General features: G+C 37.3%; 1 protein-coding gene across 1 annotated transcript in view; it reads left to right on the top strand.

Annotated features, from left to right (window-relative positions):
- The first annotated feature begins 2,897 nt into the window (after window positions 1–2,897).
- Window positions 2,898–25,415, top strand: part of Zpld1 (zona pellucida like domain containing 1) — a 36,311-nt gene continuing 13,793 nt past the window's right edge. Inside the window, exons 1-5 of the mRNA XM_032899314.1 lie at window positions 2,898–3,003; window positions 15,071–15,291; window positions 18,534–18,715; window positions 20,153–20,225; window positions 25,210–25,307. Coding sequence (XP_032755205.1) covers window positions 2,898–3,003; window positions 15,071–15,291; window positions 18,534–18,715; window positions 20,153–20,225; window positions 25,210–25,307 — 680 coding nt within the window. The remainder of the gene's footprint in view (window positions 3,004–15,070; window positions 15,292–18,533; window positions 18,716–20,152; window positions 20,226–25,209; window positions 25,308–25,415) is intronic.

Here is a 25,415-nt window from a genome sequence, read left to right as displayed (position 1 = left end):
TTCCAGCTTCTGGCTATCATAAATAAGGCTGCTACGAACATAGTAGAGCATGTGCCCTTGTTATATGTTGGAGCATCTTTTGGGTGTATTCCCAGGAGTCATATAGCTGGGTCATGAGGTAGTGTTCTACTTCCAATTTTCTGACAATGCCATCCTCTGCTACATATGTGGCTGGAGTCATGGGTCCCTCCATGTATACTTTTTCGTTGGTGGTTCAGTCCTTGGGAGCTTTGGTGAGGTCTGGTTGGTTGATACTGTTGTTCTTCCAATGGTGTAGCAACCCCTCCAGCTCCTCCAATCTTTTCTCTAACTCCTTCATTGGGGTCCCCTTTTTCAGTCCAATGGTTGGCTGTGAGCATCCACCTCTGTATTTGTTGGGGTCTGGCACAGCCTCTTAGGAGCCAGATATATCAGGCTTCTGTTAGCATGTACTTCTTGGCATCCCCAATAGTGTCTGGGTTTGGTGACTGTATATGTGACAATGGTTCCCCAAGTGGGGCAGTCTCTGAATGACCTTTTCTTCAGTCCCAACTCCACTCTTTGCCTCTGCATTTTCTCCCATGAGTATTTTGTTCTCCATTCTAAGAAGGAATAGGAAAAAAAGCCCTTGGTCCTGTGAAGATTCATTTCCCCATTGTAGGGGAATGCCAGAGTATTGAGGTGGGAGTGGGTTCGTAGGAGTAGGAGCATCCTCATAGAAGCAGGGGGAGGGAGGAAAGAGTATGGGAGAGGGGGGAAAGGGGTTAACATTTGAAATGTCAGTACATAAAATAACCAAGAAAAAGAAAATTAAAAAAAAAAAGAAAACACAGGGGGTCTCAAGGTTTTTTTTCCACAATAAGAAGAGGGCGCCTCCCTCCAAAAGCCCATATATGTTTTCGAACATTTGCCACTAAGACAAAATTTGTTTATTAATTCGCAGAAGAAAAGATCTGTTAAATATTACAAAGGTTGGAAACGCAAAGGAAACAGCCAACGGTTCTGACTGGAAATGAGGATGGCAGCTGACTCATGTAGTGACCGTTCGTTGGTACTTAGGGAGCTCCTGCAGCAGGCTCGCTGTCAGAAAACACTGGAAACTGAACTGTGGGATAGGAAGTACATTTTCTTCACTAGGTTTTCATGTCACTTAAACTCCCCAAGACTCAGTTTTACTCTTCTTTATGTAAAGTAATGATCCCAACCTCACCCACTCATCAAAGGAACATGAATGAGAAGGAATAGGTCAGAATCAGCCGAGCTTGAAAGGTTGTGTGTTGCTTCTGAAAAACAGAAGGTTGATGTGGTTTCAGTCTAATAAAAATAATTTAACCAGATACAATTCCTGGTTATGGACCTATCAGTCGCACTATTTGAGGGTGGTGGTGGTGGTGGTGGTGGTGGTGGTATAGAAAACATCGTGGAGTTAGTAGTTTCCAGTATTTGGGGGCTTAATAGAATTCCTATTAGTAAGGGTGTGGCAGTGTAGCATCCCACTCAGACTGCCCTGTTCGTTTTTGTATCCATCTTCCAGAACCTACAAAAGAACAGGCTTGTTCTGTTCTATTTTAAGTGTCTTGAGAACCTAGACTGTGGTAATGTAGGTGTGGCCAGCAAAACCCAGGGTGTGGGGTAGCTATTCCTGTGAGCCCTTGTTTATGGCGTATCTCAAGGAATTAGACTTGTTCTCAGGGAAGTCATGAGGAGGCATTGTGACTGAGATGTGGTAACACGGAAGGAAGGATGCTCCTGTTGAATTATTTCTTCAGTCTATTTTTGAGAATAAAATCATACCTTCCTTTCCCACATCCTCACCAAAGTGACTCTGTTCACCATAAACTTTTTGTTCTAAAATGATATTTCAAAAGAGAGGCACATTTCCTTCCTTTTATTGAAGACTTAGTAAATCATACAAGGCAGATCTTTAAAGGCAGTTCAAACATCATTTTTACCCCTAAAGCCCAAGCTTTTAAAATGCACTTGATTGAGTAAACATTTATGCTTTTATTTTTTTTTGTGCCTTTTATGTGTAGTCACAAACCACTAACTGAAATGATGTTTTTTTCTCCCCCCACACCCCCACCCTTTTCAGTGTACAAACTCTACTGTGGGAATAAATTGAACATTTCTGGAAGCCATTTTAACTTCATCAGGCCAATAAAAGCTCATCCAAGAAAACATTATTGAACTTTCAGTCAATGCCCATTTATTTTTCAAACCCACATTGGCATCTTACAGAACAACTTCCTTTACTTTATCCTAGGATTTCAGTGTTTTTGTGCAAAGCTATTAGTCTTCATATCCCATTAAGGAGCAGGCATTCATTGGAGCAACTACAGTGTTACAAACATCCAGCTCTCCTAGTCTTTGGTTGGTTTCTGTCTTCCCCGAGAAAGTATTACACAAACCATTGACTCTTGAGACAATGCCATAGCCTAGAATTGCTTTGTTGAAAGAAGGAAAATTTCTGATGTTATTTGGTCATTGATAATATTCTCTGAGTAGTGCACTGAATGCTTGCATACGCTAGATGGTTTGTGCACTGAGATCATACATGTACCGCTCCCTCTAAATTTGCTAGTTTAGTTGCATCGTGTGAACTGGCTAGATATTGGGTTGAGCTAATTCTCTTTACAGCATTCTTTTTTTTTTTCATGCTTCATATGACTTAGAATCAGTTATCCTATTACAAAGATGTAACATTTTTACCATTATCAAACCGAGGTCAAAAAAATAAAATAATCTTGTATCAAAAAAAAATCTGTCCTCACTTTTTGTGATGACTTTTTATGGACCCCAGGGTTTGACTGTATAGTTGATTGCCCAACAAAAGACTGAGATCTGCCTCAGTCTTTTCAGCAAGAAAGAATGATTCTGGTGATGTGTTCATACATGTTACTCTTTCTTAGGTTTTTGCCATGGAACGAATATGGTTGCTGCTCCTTCTAGCAATTAGAGTGTTTCCAGGGTCTGCTCAGTTCAACAGTTACAACTGTGATGCCAACCTCCACAGCAGATTTCCTGGTGAGTCTGACCTTCATCTTCTGTCTAACTACTGGAAAGGACAGTTTTATGCAAATAGTCAATCATCTAGATACATATAGAAAATGAGCAAATGGAAAATCAAAACATATTTCTCTGGAATTTTAATTTATATACATATTAATATACAAAATGGTCATCAAAGTTAATAATATCATAATGACTGCTCCCAAAGGTGAAAAAATATTGGCCAGTGGGCGATAGATTTTGAGTCTAATTTCTTTCAAAATATTTGCCTAATCGATGACTTATTTTTTTCAGCTTAATTAATTCAGACTTTTAAAATTGTGTTTACATGTGGATTTATTTATGTGGGAGTCATATTTAATGAAATAATTGTGGAATCTAGTGTGATACTTCAAAAATACTGTTTCAATGAAATGTGTGTCACCATCAAAGTTGCACAGGTCAACTTTTGAAAGAATTTCACAGGAACCTATCAATATAACAGTTGTGAAATTTTAGCCATATTAGTGGCTAAATCACACAGGTTAATAAACCAGCACTTAATAAGGAGGTAGTCTATACCTAATACAACTATCATTATCCATTTGTTAGAGTTGCATGATCTGCACTCTATATTTAAAAAGATATGATCATAGAATCAGAAAATGTATTTTCAAGACCATCATGTGAAGTGCAAGATTCTGCATTCTTCATATTTTCCAAACTCCCATTTTTGGAAGCTATGAGAGTAATAAACTGGAATAGAGCAATCAGTAGATGGTTTCATTTGTTGAAGTGGTAGTTTTGCATCAGAATCAAGACTGGAATGTGGCCAAATGGTTTCATAAACTCAGATCTATTGCCTGGGCTTCTCTTCTCTGAGGTAAAATCATTGTGGCAAATGCTAAAAGGTGAATCTGCAGAGTGTGTGAAGGTGAAGCTTTAATAGCATGGAGTGTCACAAACGAATTCTCTTTTAAAAATCGTCTTTAGAATGGATAACTTCAAACATACGCATAAGTAAGATTAATTAAAAAATACTCATCCTCAAATTGGTCATACAGATTTATTTACTCTGCACATTTATAATTTTGCTCCATCTTTTATCCCACTCCTCTTTCTGAACTATTTAAAAGTAAACTTATTTTTCGTGCTCTGGTATGCATAGCTAATAGAAATAACTTTAAAAATCATTAAACTTTATTCACAGAACTAACACACTTATTAATTCCTTGATATGCTTTAATGCCCAGCCAAGCTGCCTCTAATTTGGCCATTTGTTCTATACCATGGAATCTATAGAATCCTGACACTCTGGATTCAGCTGAGTGCAAGTCAGAGTGCTGTCAGCATGCCCTTCTTGCTCACCCTGAGAACTAATTAAAGCTGCAGCTTTGAGCAAATTATGTTCAGTTGTTTTGGCGTGAATGTTCTCTGTTATACTATGTAGGAGAAATGTTCTTACTTTATTTTGTAGGCAGTAAAAGGACACTGAATCTTTTTAAATATGCCTTTGGATAGGTGTTAATGTGGTCTGCTTTGTTTCATGAAGACATGTTTGAAAAAGTCAAGTTAGAAAAGACAACAGGCAGAGAGAAAGATTATGAAGCTACCGGCCGTGGGAGTAATAGAAGGAGACATCTTTGTTAAGAGAAATGTTTGTGTTGGACTCAGTGGAGCATAAGATTGATTTGATTTGGGAAGGAAAGGGAAGGCTGGATGGTGTTTTGCCTGCAGGCAACTGGTGTTGATACTGTTAACTAATGTGGAAAATAAAAACACTGTGTGATTTGAAGAGAAAGTTGCAGTTTGGACATAATGGGTCAGGAAACTTTCTGGAGAATGGGGAGTGGCATCGTCTCTCTCCTAGCAGGAAGTTCAGACCCAGGTCTGAGAAGGGAGTTACAAGTGAAGGTGGGCAGCTATATAAGAACGGAATATTTGCTTCCAGTGTGAAGAAGAAATGGGGGTGAGCATAAATATGACAGCTTTTTTTTAAGGCTACTGTTAAGATTGTCTTTAAGATGAAGGAAAAAGAAGAGAACCCTAAGACAGAAATGTAAGAAAGAGTGTTTATGGATACTGAGCCCTGAGTTCTCACAATGAAAAGTCCTCAGAGAAATATTAAGGAGGAAATGGGTAACACAACAGGGAAAGAGAGTATAGAATGTTATAGACAGGGGCTGCAACCCTGTGAGTGTAAGAACTGTTTTTATTTATTCATTGATTAGAGAAGGAAAAATAAAGGCACAAACAGAGAAGGATAGAGGCACAGTTTGTGTTCCACAAATCAGGCAATGAGAGGTAGCCTTTGTGAGACCTAAGAGACTAGAGGGCTTGGTATGGTAGTCTCGACAGGCCTATGTGGGTAGGTAAGGAGGTAGGCTCACTTCTTCAATAGACTGTTCAGCAGGGTTAATCTGGCTGATGTAATTCTATGTTCTTCCTCTCCCTCCTCCTCCTCCTAATTTCTTCTTCCATGCTTATATATTTTCTCTTTTCATTTTTTTATGAAGTAATATTCATACATCATATTCTGATCATGGTTGTTCCTTCCCCAACTCCTCCCAAATCATTCCCAAAGTCCCACTCACGCAACTCTGCACCCTTTCTTTCTAAGTGGAATAAAATGTGTTGACTGGCCATAAGGTAATTAGAACTGCAAAAGATTTTATTTATTCTATGTTATAAAATGACGAACTATGTTAAAGCATTCATTCGTCATGGTTAATAGAATATACTGACAATTGACAACAAAACTAGTTCGAGTTGTGGTTAGAGACATTACTTCACCCTAAGCACCAAAATCTGTATTTACGCAAGACAAATGAACCTAATGTAGGTTTATGATTAAGAATAACTGACCACGTGATTTTGCTTTCTTCCAGAGTCCATTATCCCATTAAAAGGACAATCATGTGTTGAGAAATTGTTATCGAAAATAGAATCTCCTCGTCTAAAACTCCTGTGTGTCTGTATGGTAAAGAAGAAAACACTTTTGGCATTGAATAAGCGTTAATCTCAGCATGTCATGTGTACCGTGTCAAAGGCGTGCAGAGTGCAAAGACTAAAGGATTTCTGCACTTTTAACCTAGCCAAGTGAAACAACCATAGCGTATGTTTTTAGGAGAATGACTGTCATTTGCATAAGACTGTGACAGTACCACTAGTCATGTATCCTAACTTTGCCTGGCAATTGTCTGCTTGTGTTAACTTATAAGGTTGATTCAGAGGAAAATTTATCTTCTCATATTTTTTTATAACAGGAGTATCCTTGTCATTTGAAGCAAACTTTGCCCTAAAAGTAAACATCTCTCTTTTCACAATGTCTAGAAGACAGGGATGTCTCTCTCTCTCTCTCTCTCTCTCTCTCTCTCTCTCTCTCTCTCTCCTCTCCTCTCTCTCTCCCTCCCTCCCTTCATTACATAAAGTTATCACTGGTCATAAGGGTTAACCTCATGCTATCTCCTTTTTCCCAGGAGAACAGAAAATACGATTCTAAGTCAATTAAAGTAAAGCCTCTGAAAAGAGGGAGGAAGATGAATTCTCTAATTTTCAACAGAGAGAACTGATTAATGTTCTTGTTTCAGTCATGCTAACACTGTCATGGGATGTCATAGATGCCAGAACTTTCCAAATGTATATACTTCTATACAGGCATCCACACACACCCATGGTTAAATTTTAAAATTTGTATTAAAAGAATAAAACCTACTAAAATCCAAATAAAGCAGAAGTCTCAAGAGAGGCCTTAGGCTTATGAGTATTACTTTATATCTTTTCTCGGTTTGCAGGTTGTTTGCAGAAAGAGTGAAGTGAGCAAATAAAGCCTAAAAGTTAATTGTTCATGGCCCTTTGGCTTTCATTTCTGAATCAGAGTCTTTTTTGGGGTCATCAGGAGCCCCAGGATCTGCTCTGATCCTAAGCACTGGGATAGAATGGCAATGAGTCCGGGATGAGAGAGAAGACCATCTAAATGCAAAGCAATGTTAATAAAGATGGGAATTATCATCGTGCCCTATCTGACCTCTGGTGTTTCAGGACATTGGAGTGATTTTCTCTAATTTCCATGGCATTTATTCTTGGGCAGAGATAACCACCATGATCCTAATTTGTTTAAATTTAAAGGAATAGCACCTAATTTTAAAAGTAGTGAACTCTGTGCTACCCTAGCTAGTGACAAGGAGCAGATGTATGAGCCACCGAGATGACACTTGCACACTTCTCAGACTAACTCGTAGATGACTTTTAGATACTAAAAGCTATTTTTGGACAGACTAAGCCTGCAGACAGATAAAAGCACAGTCCTTGGAGATTGAGGGATACCTTTTGGAATCAGCCTTTGATGAGAAGAGAGTAGAGGGGAAATGTTGGACAAAATTTATAGCTGTGTGAAGAAGATTTTAATGATAGAGGCATAACCAAAGGGACCACTGGGGACTAGAACACTTATGTTCTGACACTATCATAGGGTGAACTAAACCCTAGGTAAGTTGATGCTTCATAACTCTTAACTTGACATTCTATTTAAAATAACACTAATAACAATAAACAGGTTTCCTATATTGTTAGGTACATGCCTTTTTTATTTCTCACAACAAACAAGTAAAGTCAATTTTATATGTCATTTAATAGTGGAAAAACAGAATTAGATTTTTGTCTATATTTGTCAGGTGTATTAGTTAGGGTTCTCTAGAGTCATAGGACTTGTGGAATGTCTCTATATATTAAGGGAATTTAGTGTACTGATTTACAATCTATGGTCCAACTAAGCCATCAATGCACAGCTGTGAATTGGAAGTCCAAAATCTAGTAGTTGCTCAGTCCCGTGAGGTTAGTTGTTTCACCCGGTCTTCTGTATAAGGTGGCATCCTGAAGAAGTAGGTTCCAACAGAGGTAAGTGAATGCAGTCAGTCTTCCTTTTTCCAATGGCCTTACATAGGCCTCCAGCAGAAGGTGTGGCCAAGATTAAAGGTGTGTACCACCACACCTGGACCTGTAATTTGCTTTGTGCCAGAGATCTGCTTGCTTAAATTTCCTAGGATTAAATGCGTATACTACCTTGCCTGGGCCTAAGCTTTTCATGGCTACTATGCCTTAAGATCTCCACGTCAAGTTCCGGGTCAGAAGCCTGTGTCTTCTTTCAGCTTCGAGATCTAGATCACAGGCCTCCATTTCTGGATTGTAGTTCATTCCAGATGTAGTCAAGTTGACAACCAGAAACGGTCATCACATCAGGTTAACAGTCAACAGTGATATAAAAGCTGGTACTCTATCAAATGTTGAAGCCCCTGGCTGCTCATGACCTTTTGATAGCAAGTTTAAAAGATGATGTTAGGATGAAGAACACACATGAAAGTGTCGCTTCATTAAATAATCAAAACAGCTATGAACCCGAGTGTCCTGCCGGAAATAAAATGGAGAATCACTTATTCGGTGAATAGAATTAGCAAGTTCATTTTGGGTTTGGCTTTGCTTAATTGTTGCAATGTTCCATTTTTGAGGATCAGGGAGTAGATTCATATTTCTAGGGACCATATCTGGTCCTCTGTGAAGATGAAGAAAGCCAATTTTCCTGCTTTCCTGCTTGGGGAACAGCACTGGTCTCCTGTATGTCAAGAGGGTGCCTGCTTCCTGCTTTGTACCTGTGACCATAATTATTAAACAGATGAGGCTGAAGAACTGAACCAGGCATTGGATACCAGTCACCTTCTTATTAATTGACAGTGATACAGCATCGTGGAGGAGAGAGCAATTAGTCAGCACAAGCAGCAACTGAATAATTCAGGGCCCACCCTTCTTCAATAGCAAGATTATTTACTACATGAAAATTGCACTTCCATTGTAAAACTAAAACTTGTATCACCCCCCCCTTTTCTCCTTTCTTCTTTAAAACATTTATCAGACTCCTCTGGTTACAAAGTATAGCAGCCAATGTGATTATAAGTCTTCAAGTTTGCCTCAGACGCCACATGAATATCCGAAAGCCCAGGAAGCAGCAGCTTGTATTTGCTAACGAGAAACAGATGTTGCCATGAAAAAGTAAGGTGGCGAGAAACCTGTTCAATATAGAGAGGAAACTCGAATCCCTAATCCACTTTAAATTCTTCATCAGCTGCTGGTATTTTGCGTAGATGAAATATCAATACCCCTTAAGGACTTCTTGCTGTTTTAGTACCAAAGCCCCATTTTTGTATAAAAACTTTGTGAAAGGAAATATAACTTTAAAAACGAGTTAAAGAAACACGCACATCTGTTCTCTAGGTAATGACGAGGAGCTGGGATTGGTAAACTGGGGGAGTATGGAAACCCACCACATTTATTTTAGAATAGCAGAAACAGCAACATTATATAAATCATTCTTAAAGCCTATGATGATGGCACACGTCAGTATTGTAATAGTTATTGCAGTCCAGGAGGCCTGTAATTTCCAGGTGAGATTTTCTATAAAACTTTAATGAACTCTTCCTTGTGCTGAAAATATTCCTTCTTCTCCAGGCAATCGGCTTTTGTTTATGCTGTCAACTTTGTAGCAATATTTCTTTTTAGCAGAGGTACCCCAGCCTGTGAATATACACGCGATTGTGTTCATATGATCCTTGCACCTGAAGTATACTGTACCCCTATCTGCTCGCCGTTGACCATCCACTCTGTCGCACATCTCCAACCCTCCCAGAGTTCCCTGTGGGCAGGGAGTAGATGCTTTTCTTTTCAATCCCTTGACCACAATACACCGTCTCTGCTAAAAGCATCACTTTTGAAAACACTGCTCCACTAGGCACAATCGTGTTTTGAAGTGGGATGTTTTGCTGTGCTTCGTGGAATGAGGTATAAAGCTGAGAGAGGGAGACTGATCCTTTTTAAAATTCTGTCATGTGGGTTGTTATTGCTGTTTGATTTCATTCCGATTCAAAATGAGCTATTTCTTCAGGATAATAAAGGATTTTATACACACACACACACACACACACACACACACACAAAAGAGAGAGAGAGAGAGAGAGAGAGAGAGAGAGAGAGAAAAGACTCCTCTTATCGCTTTTATATTTGAATCTTCCCTCTTGTACACTTGTGCATCCTACCAGTACATGTTTCATGGGCATGCTTAGTTTTCTCAGATGAATTCATCCTACAAGCTTCTGCCCAATCAAAACAATTAGCCGTATCTTAGCAACTGAATTGATTGAGAGTCTCCACATAAGCATCACTGGGCGCCTGAGAGAGATGTGAGAAGTGCAGGCCCCACTTACACTTACATGAAGCAGTACCTGTATTTTAATGAGTTTCCTCGATAATGTACTTTTCCCCCCCATAAAGTGTAAGAGGTGACACTTGGAGAGCTCATGATGGCCTTTCTGGCTTTATGTATGGAAGCCACCATGTGAGTGCCATCTCCTTTCACGATTGGCTGTCTGACATTAGCTGCTGTTAGTGATGACAGGTTTCAGCAAATATGTCAATGGGAAAAGAAAATAATTTTAAAATTATTAGAAGGAAGGTAAGTTAACAAGATATCAAGACTAAATTAAAAAATAAATAATGATACACACACAAATATCAAAACCCCATTGTTTTCATATCATTTAAGTTGTTCAATGTGAATTTAGATAATAGCTCCCAATAAGGTAAGTGATGTTCACTGGAAACCAAAGACAGAGCCATTCTCAGGCAGCTGTCAAAGACAGAAATGTGATGTGGACAGCCATATTCATATGGTAAGTATAGTCTATAAGATGTATCAGGATACAGGAGTTAGATGGTTGGCAGAGTGATGACACATTCATACTTTGCAGGACTTCAATAAATCTGTTCGAAGCTAAGGCATGGCCACAATAGGTGAAAACCATATGCAACATTGTTTTTTTACTAGTGTGATTGATTAATATATGGTTCAATATTTTAATGAGAAGCTTAGCTTGTCTAAGATCTCAATGAAAAACAGTGGCCTGTTGACACTGCAACTGCACAGAGACTATGTAGGCAGGTCTGTGGCTCAAATGCACTTGGCATCTTTAAACAGAAAACATTGGAAGTCATCTCCTAGGGACAATCACTGTTTTGCTCTTGTCATTAACTCACAATCATTGGGTTAATATTCAAGTATTGTGCATATAAATGTCATTCAGGCCAGTCACTGGCAGCAAAAGCTTCCAAGGAGTTTGGTTATTGAAGTGTTATTCACTGGCTAGAAAAATACCTTTCCATAGATAGCAACTGTCCTTTGGCTACTTGAAGTATCCTTTTAACCCTGTCTCAAAGCTTCCCAGATGGTAAAGTTGAACTGAATGGATGTCTTTAGTATCTACAGTCAGAATTAAAAAAAAAAAGATGGGGGGGGGAAGAAAATGTGTTCCTCCAAGGGACAATGAAAGTCTTTAGAAAACCGTGAGAGAATGGATTTGAACAGATCTCCTTTCTTGCTCTGCAAAAGTCCTTTAATTTGTTACCGTATCTTGAAGTGGAATCAGCTTGTAGCAAATTCAGCTCCACTGCAGGGTTACAAGACTTTGGCAGTGCACAGAAAATGGAAACAACCTTACATCTGGACAGGAGACACCATTTCCATCTCCCCATCAAAATACCAATCCAATTTTCAAAGAGTTAGACAGAACAATTTGCAAATTCATCTGTGCTAAAACTATTCTAAAAAGCAGCAATTAATCCCCTCAAACAGATAGAATGGAACAGAAGAGACACCTATGGGCACTTGATTTTTGACAAAGGGCCAAATCCATCCAACTCTGGTGGCTTCAACTGGAGTCAAGGTAGAAGAAGACCTGCCTAAGTCCAAGTGGAATCAAACCAGATATACACCAAACTAATAGAAGAAAAAACTAGGGAGCATCTGGAATGGGCACCTGAACAAAACACCAATCTTTGTCAAGATCAAGAATCGACAAATGGGATCTCATAAAATGAAATCTGTAAGGCAAAGGACATTTCTTATAGTCTATTTATATAAAGTCATGTAATCATATTTGTGCATTGAGCACAAACCAATCTCAGGATGGACTCATGAAGGGTTGAATATTCTACTTAACTTCTAGGTGGACATTTTGTTGTGGTAAAGAAATGTAAAGGTTGCCCAGGTCTTAATTGTGTTGGCCATATGGCCTCATTTCCTGATATTTGTTTTGCTTTGTATTTTAAAATCATGATGAGAATGGAACAGCCCTCATTTCAAATACTCAGAATTTATTTCTTTACTCACACGATCTCTCTGGCTTTATATGTTTCATTCTTTTATTTTTACATTGCTAACTCCTTTAAAACTAAGCTCAACGCCATTGTTTCCAGGAAGCCATAACTTAGTGGACTCATCTGGGTTACTTTGGCTTTCTGTCATCCCTCACCCACCCTGTCCAATATTTCTGTGGGTCACGTTACTGTGCCTGCTTTCCTGAATAATTGATATGAACAGAACTACTGGACTACTGCTTTTAAAAGCCTCAGTGCACTCTATTGCTCCAAAGCTTTAAACAATTAACTAAATACTCTCCAGAGTGCCTTAGTGAATAAAATAGGTTTGGTGCCTTCTCAGACATACATTTTATTGGACAAATATAAAAATGCCTGCATAATTTGTAGCGCTGTATAACAGAAAAGTGGCATACTTTTTATTTGGGATCAGGGAAATCTTTGAGAAAAGAAATAAATTTGAGATCTGAAGGGTGAGTCAGGGTTACTGAAGTAAAGTTTGGGTATGGGAAGAGAGTACCTTGTCGAGTATTAAAGCATATGTAGTGAGATGTGCCAGTCTTAAGGATGCCCTTTGAGATCTTGACATTTTGACCTGGGATACATTTATACAACTCTGTTAGATCACCCATTATAACTCCTCCAGACATTCTTTATGTTCCTGTGACAGCAACCTCTGTCCTTGGAGGTAAACACATTCTGGCATCTATCAATCAGTATAATCCATTTAAACAAATGGACACCATTTTGTTTAATGAATGTGGAGGGGCAGGCATGGTACAAGAGGAGAATGCAGAGTGAGGGAGGTGAAAGACAACGGAGAATCTTGCAGACCTAGTTGGCATATGAACTTTGGCCTAAATGAAATAACCAACATTTTAGGGGAAAAATAAGAGGTTGATATAGTTGATTTAAAGTGCACCAAATGAAGAGGAGTAAAAGTAGTTTATAGATATTTAATAAATTTCTTTAAAATGAATCATTTTATTCTAAGGAAGAGAAACATTTAAAAATTATGGTTGCATTTAAATGTTTGATGTTGCTTTAGCCCATTCCCCAATGTAAGTGTGTTTATTATCTTCTGTGGTGGCAAGGCATAATAACTTCACTAATTTTATTTTTCCAACCATGAGTGGATTATTAGGATTTTGTCATACACCTAGCCTACTATTTTCCTTTTGTCCACATAAAGCTTTTTGGTTATTTCACAAAGTCGAAATGAGTTTGAAATGATTATCAAACATGCAAACTTCCATATTGGCTTATTCACCTTCTCAAAATATAGTTCATCTTACTAGTAATGAGAATCATATTTCAAATAATATCTGCTATTGACATTATTAAGAAGATTGAATTACTCAAGCAAATTCTTGCTAAATATCTTGAACAAGATTTACATAATTCGTTGATGAACCTTATCAGATGTCACAACTATTTTATTTTGTTTAGTCTTATTTTTTCCTTTTTAAAAAAAATCAAGGTAATTTATCCAAGTGGCACGATCAGCTTTGTTTGTTTCTACATTTTGTAAATTTGATGGCTGATTTGATTCTTTGTCTTCCGTTAAAAGTGGTGAATGTATGGTGCTCATTTCCCAGTACTTATATTGCCAAGCAGGGCCCAGAAAATGATTTAAAACAATGGACACATATTGTCTCACAAGATGAATTAAAACCATGGATGATTATCTCACAGTTCTGAAGGCCAGGAGCTCAACATCAGGGCGGGTTCCTGTAAGGAGTCTGCAGAGCATTCCTTCAAGTCCCTCTTTAGCCTGGTGATGATGCTCAGACAGTCTGGGTGTGCTGTGGCTTCCGGAAGCATCATTGCATTCTTCCCCAGTCCACTCTGCCATCAGCTCATGTTCTTCCTCCATCTTCTAACTGCATCTGTCATCTTCAGAAGCAGCTCACTTTACAGCAGTGACCTCATCGTCACTCAACTAATTAAATTTGTAGCAATCCCATTTTCTAATAAAGTCTGGAGCATGAGAGAGGTTGGAACTTTGCTATATATATATATTATTTCCTGGGATGGGAACCAACCCAGCAAAAGTAAAATCTGCTGCTAGGAGTTACTTACCCACAGTACTCTCCTTTGTCTGTGCACGTTATTATTTGTAGGAAAATGGCTAGAGATATGAAAACTATCTCTTTGTGTGTGTGTGTGTGTGTGTGTGTGTCCACGCGCGCGTGCACACGTGAGCATAAGTGTATGTTGATATATGTGCGCTCATGTCTAGAATGTTTCCTGATAAATCACAGGGGCATGGAGAACCTTGGAAATCATATTTTGTTTTTCTATGCCCAGCTGATGCATGCACATTTTTTTCTTGAAGCAAGCTATGCATTTTGTACACAGTATCAGCACACTCTATTTCATTTTCTTTCTCTAATATGATTTGCTATACACTAAGTAAAGTGATGCTAATCAAGATGGCTTTCATTTCTACGTCCTGGATAGGATGAGACACCAAATGTGCTGAATGATTTGGTGGAATGCAGGTTTTAACTTCTTCCTTTCTCTTGAGAAAACACATCGTTTGTACCACTTGGCTCTAGACAGGAAATCTGAATAATTCAGTTACTCTAGTTCTAAATTTTCTCAGTAACCCGATTTTCTCCACTCAATTCTCCTGTCATTCAGCAGGGCTAGACTGGCATTGAATGCATATCCTTTGAACAGTAGGCTCAAGGAAACAGAGGTAACATAGAATGTGTCAAAAATTCTCCCGTTACATACTAAATCAATGACTGCTACTCTTAATAACGTGCACACTGGATCAAGACGAGAAATAAGTTACACAAAGGAGCTGGTAAATAAAGAAGAGAACACTTAAGTCGTTCACCTACTCTCCACTGTGCTTTTATGACTTACTTCTGCTTTTATGTGCTTTCTCTTTCAGCCGAAAGAGACATCAGTGTCTACTGTGGAGTGCAGGCCATTACGATGAAGATTAATTTTTGCACGGTCCTCTTCTCGGGATATTCTGAAACAGATCTGGCACTGAATGGAAGGCATGGGGATTCCCACTGCAGGGGCTTCATCAATAACAACACCTTTCCAGCAGTGGTCATTTTCATCATTAATCTCAGCACCTTGGAGGGTTGTGGAAACAATTTAGTGGTAAGATTACTACGAAATCCTGTGCTATACCTGAGGTCATAAATAAACAAGCTCCAGTTTCCTGAAATAATCAGGAGCCCAATCTATCTTCAGGAAAGAAAATTCCAATAAAGCCAAACAAATCATTTTCTTTTGCCTGTTGGAAGTTTGAACTCCCAAATACACAATTCTGTCTTCCGATAATGGTTCTGTTGATAGGAGCTGGGCTGCGGAGATGCGTGTGGCCAGCTATGGTTCTCTAAGCAGCATTCTGTTAGATTGACGTTGATGGACACTTCTCACAATGGGCCATATTCTTTATGCTTCTATGGGTACATCAGATCATAAGAATGTCTTTTGTTTCTTTGCTGTGATCTAGATCTTATGCCCTCATTCAGGAAGAAAGATTGAAGATAGAATGGGAAATCTGAACTCTTTTTTCACGCTTACCCTAGGCTGGTTGCCATTGATATTGTGTAAAGGAAGGCTGTTTCTTGTCTGAAATTCTTCATGGTGTAGAACTGTCCCTTGCATTTACAAAAAAAAAAAAAATGCTTCGTATGCCTAGTTTTACCCATAGCATCCTGAACTTACCCCTTTCCAGTTATTTTGACAACAGAGAAGTGCTTTGAACATTTTTTACTCTGACTGAGAATTCATAATTAATATCATTCACCATTTTATGAATTCACTCACCAAAAATAGAAGTAAAGAAAAAAATGACACTCAAGGGAATGAAAATTAATTGAAATTAACAGTATCTGGTGGGAGCATTAATTATATTAATTTTTACCTAGTACTATGTTTTATTGAGCTGATCAAATATCATCTTATCAATAAATCTTAACCAAAGTGGTATAATACACACAATTGCTTAATGCATTAAGAGAAGAAAAACTTGGCTTTCAGTCTTTAAAAATTATTTCTGTGGATGAAAAAGGATTATTTCTGTGGATGATTATTCTCTGGGCTTGGTTTCTAAGATTTGGTGGAGGGTAGGAGAGAGCAAAGAGATTTATTTGAATCTCCTTCTTTATCTTATCCCAAAGGGCAGTTAGAATATTGTGCCCATGACCATTTCTAAGCCTGCAGACTGTGTATTGTTTACTCTTTTTATTAAAAACGTTTATTCATCTCTCTGAGTTGTGTTCACAGAGGTTATGAAACAGGCCTAAGGGAGAAGTCGGTTAGCTGATTACTGTATGTTTTGTTTTCTAGTGGTGAGAGCACAGGTAGGGACCAGCACAATCTCCCTTCCTCCTGCCATGTTTCAAAGCCTCGCTTTCATAGATTGAAGCCACTGTTGCCTCACTGGATAGACTAAAATCCAGAAGAAAAGGCAGGGGAAATGCTATTCTGCGCATGTGTGCTTCCCACATTTAAAAAACTGGTGGGTTGGGGTTGAGGATTTAGCTCAGTTGGTAGAGTAATTGCCTGGCAAGCCCAAGGCGCTGGGTTGTGTCTTCAACTCCCGGGAGTCGAGGGGAGCTGGTAGAATTAAAAAGCTGAGTGTGTGTGCGTGTTTGTGTGTGTGTGTGTGTGTGTGTGTGTGTGTTTCACAGAACTGACATCCTAACCTAGTAAGAAAAGTATGGGTGAACATGTGTGTGTATGTAATTCCTAGAACCACATCCTCACCTAGTACAAAAAATGTGTGTGTGTATGTGTGTGTGTGTGTGTGTATGTGTGTGTGTGTGTGTGTGTGTGTGTGTGTGTGACTGAACTGACACCCTCACCTAGTAAGTCAAAAAAATGGTTGAAGGAAGAGAAGACTTTCTTAATTTTTGTATTTTACTTTGGATGTCACTAGCTTTGGAGCCTCCTTGGAGGACATCCTACATGAGAGAAAGTAAATATTTTACTGAATCACTGGGTTAGTTTTAAAACAAATGTTCTCTTCCTACAAAATTTTGCCTCATGCATGAGCTAGATATTTGCCTTAGCCCTACCTGTGTACCATTAGGCCCATGCACAGACTTTATCCTATTACTGAATATCTAATATTACAGAGCTCAGACATATCTACTCAAAATATTCAGCGAGTGCTGTGTGATATTTGACATGGTGAGAGAACAATGGTGTCCTTAGTTTCATGAAAACCATAAACGTTATTCCTAAGATAATGGTTTTTCAATTTTAGTAGGACTTGAGAATCCAAGGAAAGCTAAGCAGTGTTAGGAAAACACAAACCTAGGGAACTTTCCCTAGAACTTCTGGGAGTTCATGGTCTCCTAGAAATTTGTCTAAGAATGAGAATCCCATGATCCTCCAAAGAAAACATTGGAAAGTCTAATCCTTAATATATTTGATACTCACATTTATTTGTTCAAAATTATTTGTAAGACCCATAATTTGGTGCTGCATTGAAGATACAAGTATAAGACCTACATGGGTCCAGAGTGTCCAGCAGGCACTCTGAGGATGGCTGAGGGGATACAAAGCAAGTAGGGCAACCATGTGGTACAGCAAGAATTAACGTATGTGAGTAAGTTGGGGTTTTGGGGTTTTTTTTTAGAGGAGGAAGATGTGATGCTATAAACTGGTAACAGGTACTGAGGAGGTGAAAAAGAGAAAAAGGGCTGAAGGAACATGCTTAAAGGCCTGAGCATGGAGAGCCTTGGTGCAGGCATATTGTATCCAGTGTGGAAGTCTAAACAGGCTGATGAGATGGGTCAGCAGGTGGAGACTGGCGATCTTCAATCTAGGGAAAGAACCACAGAAAGGTTGAAGGAAAGATCCAACTACATGAGGTTGTCCCCTGAACCAACAAGTGTCATGGCCTTCATGCCACATGCACACAACAACAGCAGCAACAGCAACAGCCATAGCAACAGTAACAGCCATAGCAACAGTAACAGTCATAGCAACAGCAACAGTCATAGCAATAGCAACAACATGAAAAAGTCTGGAGCTGCAAAACTCATGTGTCAAACAGAGCCAAAACAAATCATTTAAGTCAACAAAAACATTGGAATTTATCAATGAGGTTTTTAAAAATGAATTGCCAATTTCTGTATATGTTATTTTTCCTTTCTTATGAAATAAATAGGAGTAAGTGTCTGCGGTACACAAAAAGTTCCACTGACTTTAAAAGACACATGGACACTTATATTTTATAAAATATGTATAATTTCAAATCTATAGCAGGTTGCAACTAAACCAAAATGAGAAATAGGCTGTCATAATGTGTTATTTGCATGTAAAGTGCATATATTTGTATATACAAACACTTAATTATTGAACTTGATCTTCTATTCTTATAGGTGTCCACAATTCCTGGTGTCGGTGCTTCTGGAAATGCAACCTCAGTACAGATAGGAAATATTTCCGGATACATTGATACTCCAGACCCGCCAACAGTTATCAGTTATCTTCCTGGGCTCCTTTACAAATTTAGTTGTAGTTATCCATTGGAATACCTGGTTAATAACACCCAGCTTGCTTCGTGAGTCCATGTTTATTTTTATTTTTTCTTATGTTGTCTTTCTGCTTGCTTCTTATTTTTGATGGACTTGTAGTCAGACTAAAACAATGGAGCACAGCATTGACTCAACTATCTATCATCTCTAGCATCTATTTATCTTCTATCTACTATCATTAAACTATCTCTATCTATCTATGTATCATCTATTTAGCACCTATCTATATTCTATCAGTCAATATATCTATATCTACCTATCTATCTATCTCTCTATAAAATAATATATAATCTCTCTATCTCTCTATCTATCTCTATCGATTTTCTATTTATCAACAAACAAATCAATCAATCTATATCTATCATCTATGTATCATCTATCATATCTATCATTAATCATATGTCTATGCATTTATGATCTATTTATCATTGTTCTTAATTCCTTTGCACAAAAGCCATGGTGCTTATGTAGTTCTGAAGTGTTGTAGTCTTTCCAATGCATAGAGTGGCCGATTGCTGTACTGCTGAGTCCTGCTTAACCCAACTGTCACTTGTTTTCACTGTTGGATTCTATAGCTCCAGATTCTGAATTCCTACGACTTTTGCAGAAGGGAGAAGAAGGACAGCAAGACACAGGCCCAAGGAATTATAGACAAAGACTGAAGCTATGGAATATATCCATGTCCTTATTTATCAATTCCAAAAATATACACATGAAGATACAGTATGTCCATAACATAATCACCTAAATTTGTCAACTATTTTTGACAAAATGTCATAAGTGAATGAAAAGTTTTCCTCCCTATTTTGATGGTCTGTATTAGAAGGTTCTCGTTATTGTTTAATCTTAGTACATGAGAATATAGAAACCAGTTTTTATCTGAGGGTTAAAAGTAGAGACTTTTTTTTATAGTACATTGATCATATCTACCTCAGTCAAAGGCAAAGCTTAAGTGTGGAAAAGACTTGAGGATAAAGATGTAGGAAGACCCATTCTTCATTTTATCCTCACCTGGCATATCTAAGGAATATGTTCATTTATTTAACCAATGCTTATTAAACCTCTATTGTTTAGCATAACACTGTTTGTTCTAGTACCAACAAAGTTGAGCAACTCTTTGACTTCCTTGAACTTGCAAAATCGATGAAGTTCTATTTGCCTCAAATTTAAGTTCTTTGGAACTTAGTTTCCTGGCAAAAAAATTCTTACATCTATAATGCCAAACAAAAAGATGACCTTATCAATAAAAGGGATCATAAAAGACAGACTATCTTTATTTGATTTCCCTGGCTTTTCCATAACTCGCCATATTGATGATTGAAAAACTATACCTAGTGCAGAACTAGTTAAAAGTATGTCAAGTTAACTTACGAGTTTATTGTCTAAAATCTAACATCTGGGTATAAATAAAACTTTTAATTTAAAATCTCATTTGGGTTTTCCCTCTTTGAAATCGGTTTTAGGTCCTCAGCTGCTATTTCTGTGAGAGAGAACAATGGGACATTTGTCAGCACTTTGAACTTGCTCCTTTATAACGTGAGTTGATGGGTGAAAGACGTTATTTTTCCCTTTCACTGTTGAGGACTCATTTATGTGAATGGCATTTCTATAAAAACCTCCTGAAAGTCACATTATCCCTGCTGCAGTTTGGTAACATTTATCCATCTTGTTTTCATTTTCATATATCTTAGTTATAAAGGTGTGCTGCAAGCTCCATTAAATTTTCTAAAAGTTGATAAATGATTGAAATTTCATACCATAAATGTGAGTCTCCAAGAATCTTCCATCTTCCTCTCTCTCTCTCTCTCTCTGTGTGTGTGTGTGTGTGTGTGTGTGTGTGTGTGTGTGTGTGTGTGTGTATTCATTCGATTTGGGGGAGTAGTATGCTTGTGATACAATGATACACACAGCTCAAGTGATACATCTCTCAGAGGCATGATTGGTGATGAATGTGTTAATATTTTAAACATGGGTTCTGGCTGATGACAGTTCTGTCACATCTGAAATAATTTGTACTGATGACATAGCATTGTCTAAACTTTTGTCATGTAAATATCGAGAGTGGCAGCAACACGTGAAAAATACATGGGTTTCTATTTATAAGTGTAACATTAATCCCCCAAATGATATTTTCATGTTGATTAAAATTTTTATTCATACATTTTAAATGCCTGATTTAAATATCAATTTTTCAATCTATCAACCAACATTTTTGTAAATTATGAATCTGATTTTTGCATTATTATTCATGTCATCATGGCACTGGGTTATAATTCATGCAACTGATTTAAAAGTCAGTGCTTTATCCATTGAATATAATGAGCTATAAATATTGTAGTAGGACATTTTGCAAAGGCATTTAAAAAATCATGTTTATAAGTTTGTAGTTTGACACCACAGAGTTCTAAACAACACATTAAAATGTGTGGTACTGAAGATTGCCTTTCTGTCATTTGTAAACTTTTTTCCTGAAAGTCAACGTGGTTCTACATACTTAGTGACTATGAACCCACATTTTATTCAGAAGCTGGCCATATGTTTATAATTTTTGTGTTCAGTATTTAGAACAGTAACTTTGGATCGCAGAGTTATCTCTCTTGAGTTCTGTGTGTAAATTCTCTGAGGAAGAATTGAGGTTGACCATGTTAGGGTCATCAAGACTTAATGAGTGAGACGGAAATGAGGATTTTCATTATTAACATAATGGAAAAATACAACCATATGAGCCAGGCGTGGTGGTGCGCACCTTTAATCCCAGCTCAGAGAGGCAGAGGCAAATATCTGTAAGTTTGAGGCCAGCCTGGTCTACAAAGTGAGTCCAAGTCAGCCAGGGAGAAACTTTGACCAATCAACCAACCAATCAACCACCAACCAAAATCCATATACCACTCAATGATATCTGTTTTTCTGTGAAATTAAACTATTTTTCCATTGGGAAGACAGAAAATCAAACATTTGAAGACAATCTTCATGTTAAAATAGTTTTTTCTTTTTTTCTTGGATTTTTTTTAAATTTACATTTCAGATATTACCCCCTTTCCTGGTTTACTGTCCATAAACCCCCTATCTCATCCTCCCTCCCCTTCTTCTATGAGGATGTTCCCCCACCCATCTGCCTACCCTTTCCACCCCCCTACCCTAATATTCCCCTACACTGGGGGGCAGGGTGGTTCCAGCCTTGGCAGAACCAAGGGCTTCTCCTCCCATTGGTGCCCAATAAGGTCATCCTCTTCTACATATGTAGTTGGAGCCATGGGTCTGTCCATGTGTACTCTTTGGATGGTGGTTTAGTCCCTGAAAGCTCTGGTTTGTTAGTATTGTTGTTCTTATGGGGTTGCAAACCCCTTCAGCTCCTTCAATCCTTTCTCTAACTCCTCCATTGGGGACCCCATTCTCAGTTCAATGGTTGGTTGTGAGCATCTGCCTCTGTATTTGTCATGGTCTGGCAGAGCCTCTCAGGTGACAGCTATATTAGACTCCTGTCAGCTTGCATATCTTGGCATCAGCAATATCTGGGTTTGGTGGCTGTATGTATATGGGCTGGATCCCCAGGTAGGGCAGTCTCTGAATGGCTATTCCTTCAGTTTCTGCTCCAAAATATTTTTATTACTAGAAATAATATGACATTCCTATGTCCCAGGAATATCCCTACAGAGTTTTTGTTGATGCCAAATAAAAGCTAATGACTTAATAATAATCTTCATATTTCAATTCTATAGTTGAAGGAAATTATGTTTATCATACTGAAAATGAAAAAGCATCAAAAGTTGAATTTTAATTGCTACTTTTCACTAAAATATTAATAATTGAATTAAAATAAAAATTAAACTATAAAAAATCCCTTACTAATTACATTTTAAAATTATATCATTTCTAAAATTTGGGCTTTTTCTTTTTGCGTGTCTCTGTGTATGGTGTATGCAAGCATATGCATCTCATTTTTCATTTGTGGTGCATTTTTGTGTGTAGAAGTTAATGTGGAAATCCTACATTATCGTCAGATTGTCAATAGTCTTGCCCCATTTTTTTCTCTACTTTATTTACTAAGTCACGATCTCTCAATTAAACTCAGAGTATGTCAATGGGGTTAGTCTGGTTAGCTAGCTTGCTCAAGGGATCCCTTGCCTGTGTTTCTTGAATACTAAAATTACAGTTCTGCTGCCATGTTTACCTGACATTTATGTCTTTGGAGGGCATGAGTCTTGTTTCTCATGCTGTGCAGTAAGACTGAACCACTGAGCCCTCTCCATAGGCAAGGTTTTGAATTTTCTTTAAAGTTAACAGACTTAATATTTTTTAGAGCAAATTTAGTTTTATAGATAATTTTTCTCTAAAAAAAGAGAACATTTCAACACATATCTCTACCCCCTAAACATTTTCATCACTTACCATATCTTTTACTAGTGTGTTTTATTAGTTAAAAAATGACCTAGTGTAGATACACACTAAAGGTGATCCTTACATTTAATTCACCTGTCTTATTGTATGCTCTATGAATCTTGAAAATCGTAGAAGGGCACACATCATTAATTGTGTTCGTGTGTAAATATCATTGTCCCAAACTAATCTAAACTCACATTACTTTGCCATATAACAAGACATTAAAAATTAGGAATTCATATTAGAAAAGTAAATGTTGGAACATTTTCATTAATTGATTCCAAATCGCATTTATTATTTATTTGGGATACTACTATTTAGTCATTCAAATGTAATTGTATTGTAGTATTTAAATTTTAATGTCATTTACAGTCATTAGGAGTCATACTTTCATATATATATATATATATATATATATATATATATATCCCTAGGCATGCTTGCAACTTATTTTACATGCCTAATGCTGAACTCTTTTCTCTGCTTTGATGTTAGGACAGAAACAGCTGCACACTGTCTGGATATAGCCTTCTTCCTTCTGTCGTGTTTATGTATAAGAGGACATAGTTTATGTGCTTGAAAAAGTTATATTAATTAACAAGTAACTTCTATTAAAGATGAAGTTTCTATGCATTAAATTTATTTTAACTGGAATTGTGGCCTTCTCTTTGTGTAATTAAAAAAAGGAGCTGCTTATTTCCTTGTAACATAGAAAGGAAGATGCCTTTTATATTTAAATAGTACTATTAGTGTTTGATGAGTGGATGAACCAATGAGGGCATATGACCAGTGATGAGAAAAATCTGATGATTCATGACCACACCCCAAAGGGGATGCATGTCATTGCAGATGTTTTATGAGCTCTCTTGTGAAGAGAGTCAGGACAATATCAATGCAAACATAAGATGTGAGAGCAAGATGGGTAATGAATTGAAATTTTCTTGAAGACACGGGAAGAGAAATCCAGAAATATGAATAAAGATACTATGCAATGGTTAGAGAAGCCATTACTATTTATCACATACGTGTAGACGATAATTAGAAATACAGGGTCTAACATTTACCCAAATGTGGCATTCAGTCTCTCGTGTATCTGGATCAAAAATGGAATGTTGCCCTCATGGATGCAATTCCTTCAAATGTCTATATCCAAACCCTATTTTTGTAATGTTAAAAATTTAAATATGTGGTTTCCACAAAACCAAATAAATGCTCCATATCCTTTAGTGACTAAAATTTCACAGTGAATGGGAAAAATGATTTTGCTGTAAAACAGCTAATTATTAATTTTTGGAAAACAAAGTTTTGAAAGTTAAATGATTTAGCTACTTAGACTTTTGAGGAATGTTTCTTTGGCATTTTTTACTTTTCTTTATTTCTCTTTATAGATACATCTTTTAAATTTCTACTTTGCAACTTTACTGTGATGGGGGGGTGATAGGCATGTTGTTTAGAACTGCTATAAAATTTTTGAGGAAAAGGAAATTTTGGACAAGTCTTTTATCACAGAAACTTTGACAATTCAGAGATTATGTTGGTCTCCCTCTGTCTCTGTCTTTCTGTCTCTCTCTGTGTTTCTATCTCTGTCTGTCTGTCTGTCTGTCTGTCTGTCTGTCTGTCTCTCTTCTCCCCTTCTGTCTTTAAGTTAAATTTTTGTAACTTTTGATTATCAGATGAGAAGAGATTCTAAATAAATAAAAGATTACCCAAAATGAGCACCTGACACTCCAGCAGTGAAAGGCTTCAGTTGAAGCACATCTAATTAGAGAAAATTTTAATTAGAGATCAATAAAAGTAAATGGAGTCCTAATTTAAATCAACACAATATTGGTAGTTGAATACTAAACAAACTAATACTAACCATTAACTATTGAATATAATTTACATATACTGAACATTAACCATCCTATGTGATTAAGTCCTGCAAACAAGACAATATATGCACCAAAATCAACTTTTATGCATTCATCTACATTTGGAGAATTTTTGCCAATATGTGGGTGAAATAAACACCTTTTGGAGTCAATTATGTAAATATATGTTGATTTGAATGATCTTTGTTTCTTTAACAGGTTTAAGTAATAAAGTTTCTATTGATAGAAAGATAATGACATTGAATTATTTATTATTTCATCATTAGGATTCAACCTACAGAGAGCAATTAATTATCCCGAGTATAGGATTACCCTTGAAAACTAAAGTGTTTGCAGCTGTGCAAGCTACTAATCTGGATGGCAGGTAATTGTGCACTCTTACCTTGATTAGCTAAACTTCTTAGCTCTCCCCAGTCATAATGTTAGCTTATTCGTTTTGAAGTCTTACTTGAACTATATGGTCATTGCCACA

Source organism: Rattus rattus, chromosome 4 (assembly GCF_011064425.1).
Source record: "Rattus rattus isolate New Zealand chromosome 4, Rrattus_CSIRO_v1, whole genome shotgun sequence".
NCBI lineage: Eukaryota > Metazoa > Chordata > Mammalia > Rodentia > Muridae > Rattus > Rattus rattus.
The sequence above is the reverse complement of the archived record's forward strand: the minus strand, read 5'-3'. Positions and strand labels throughout refer to the sequence as shown.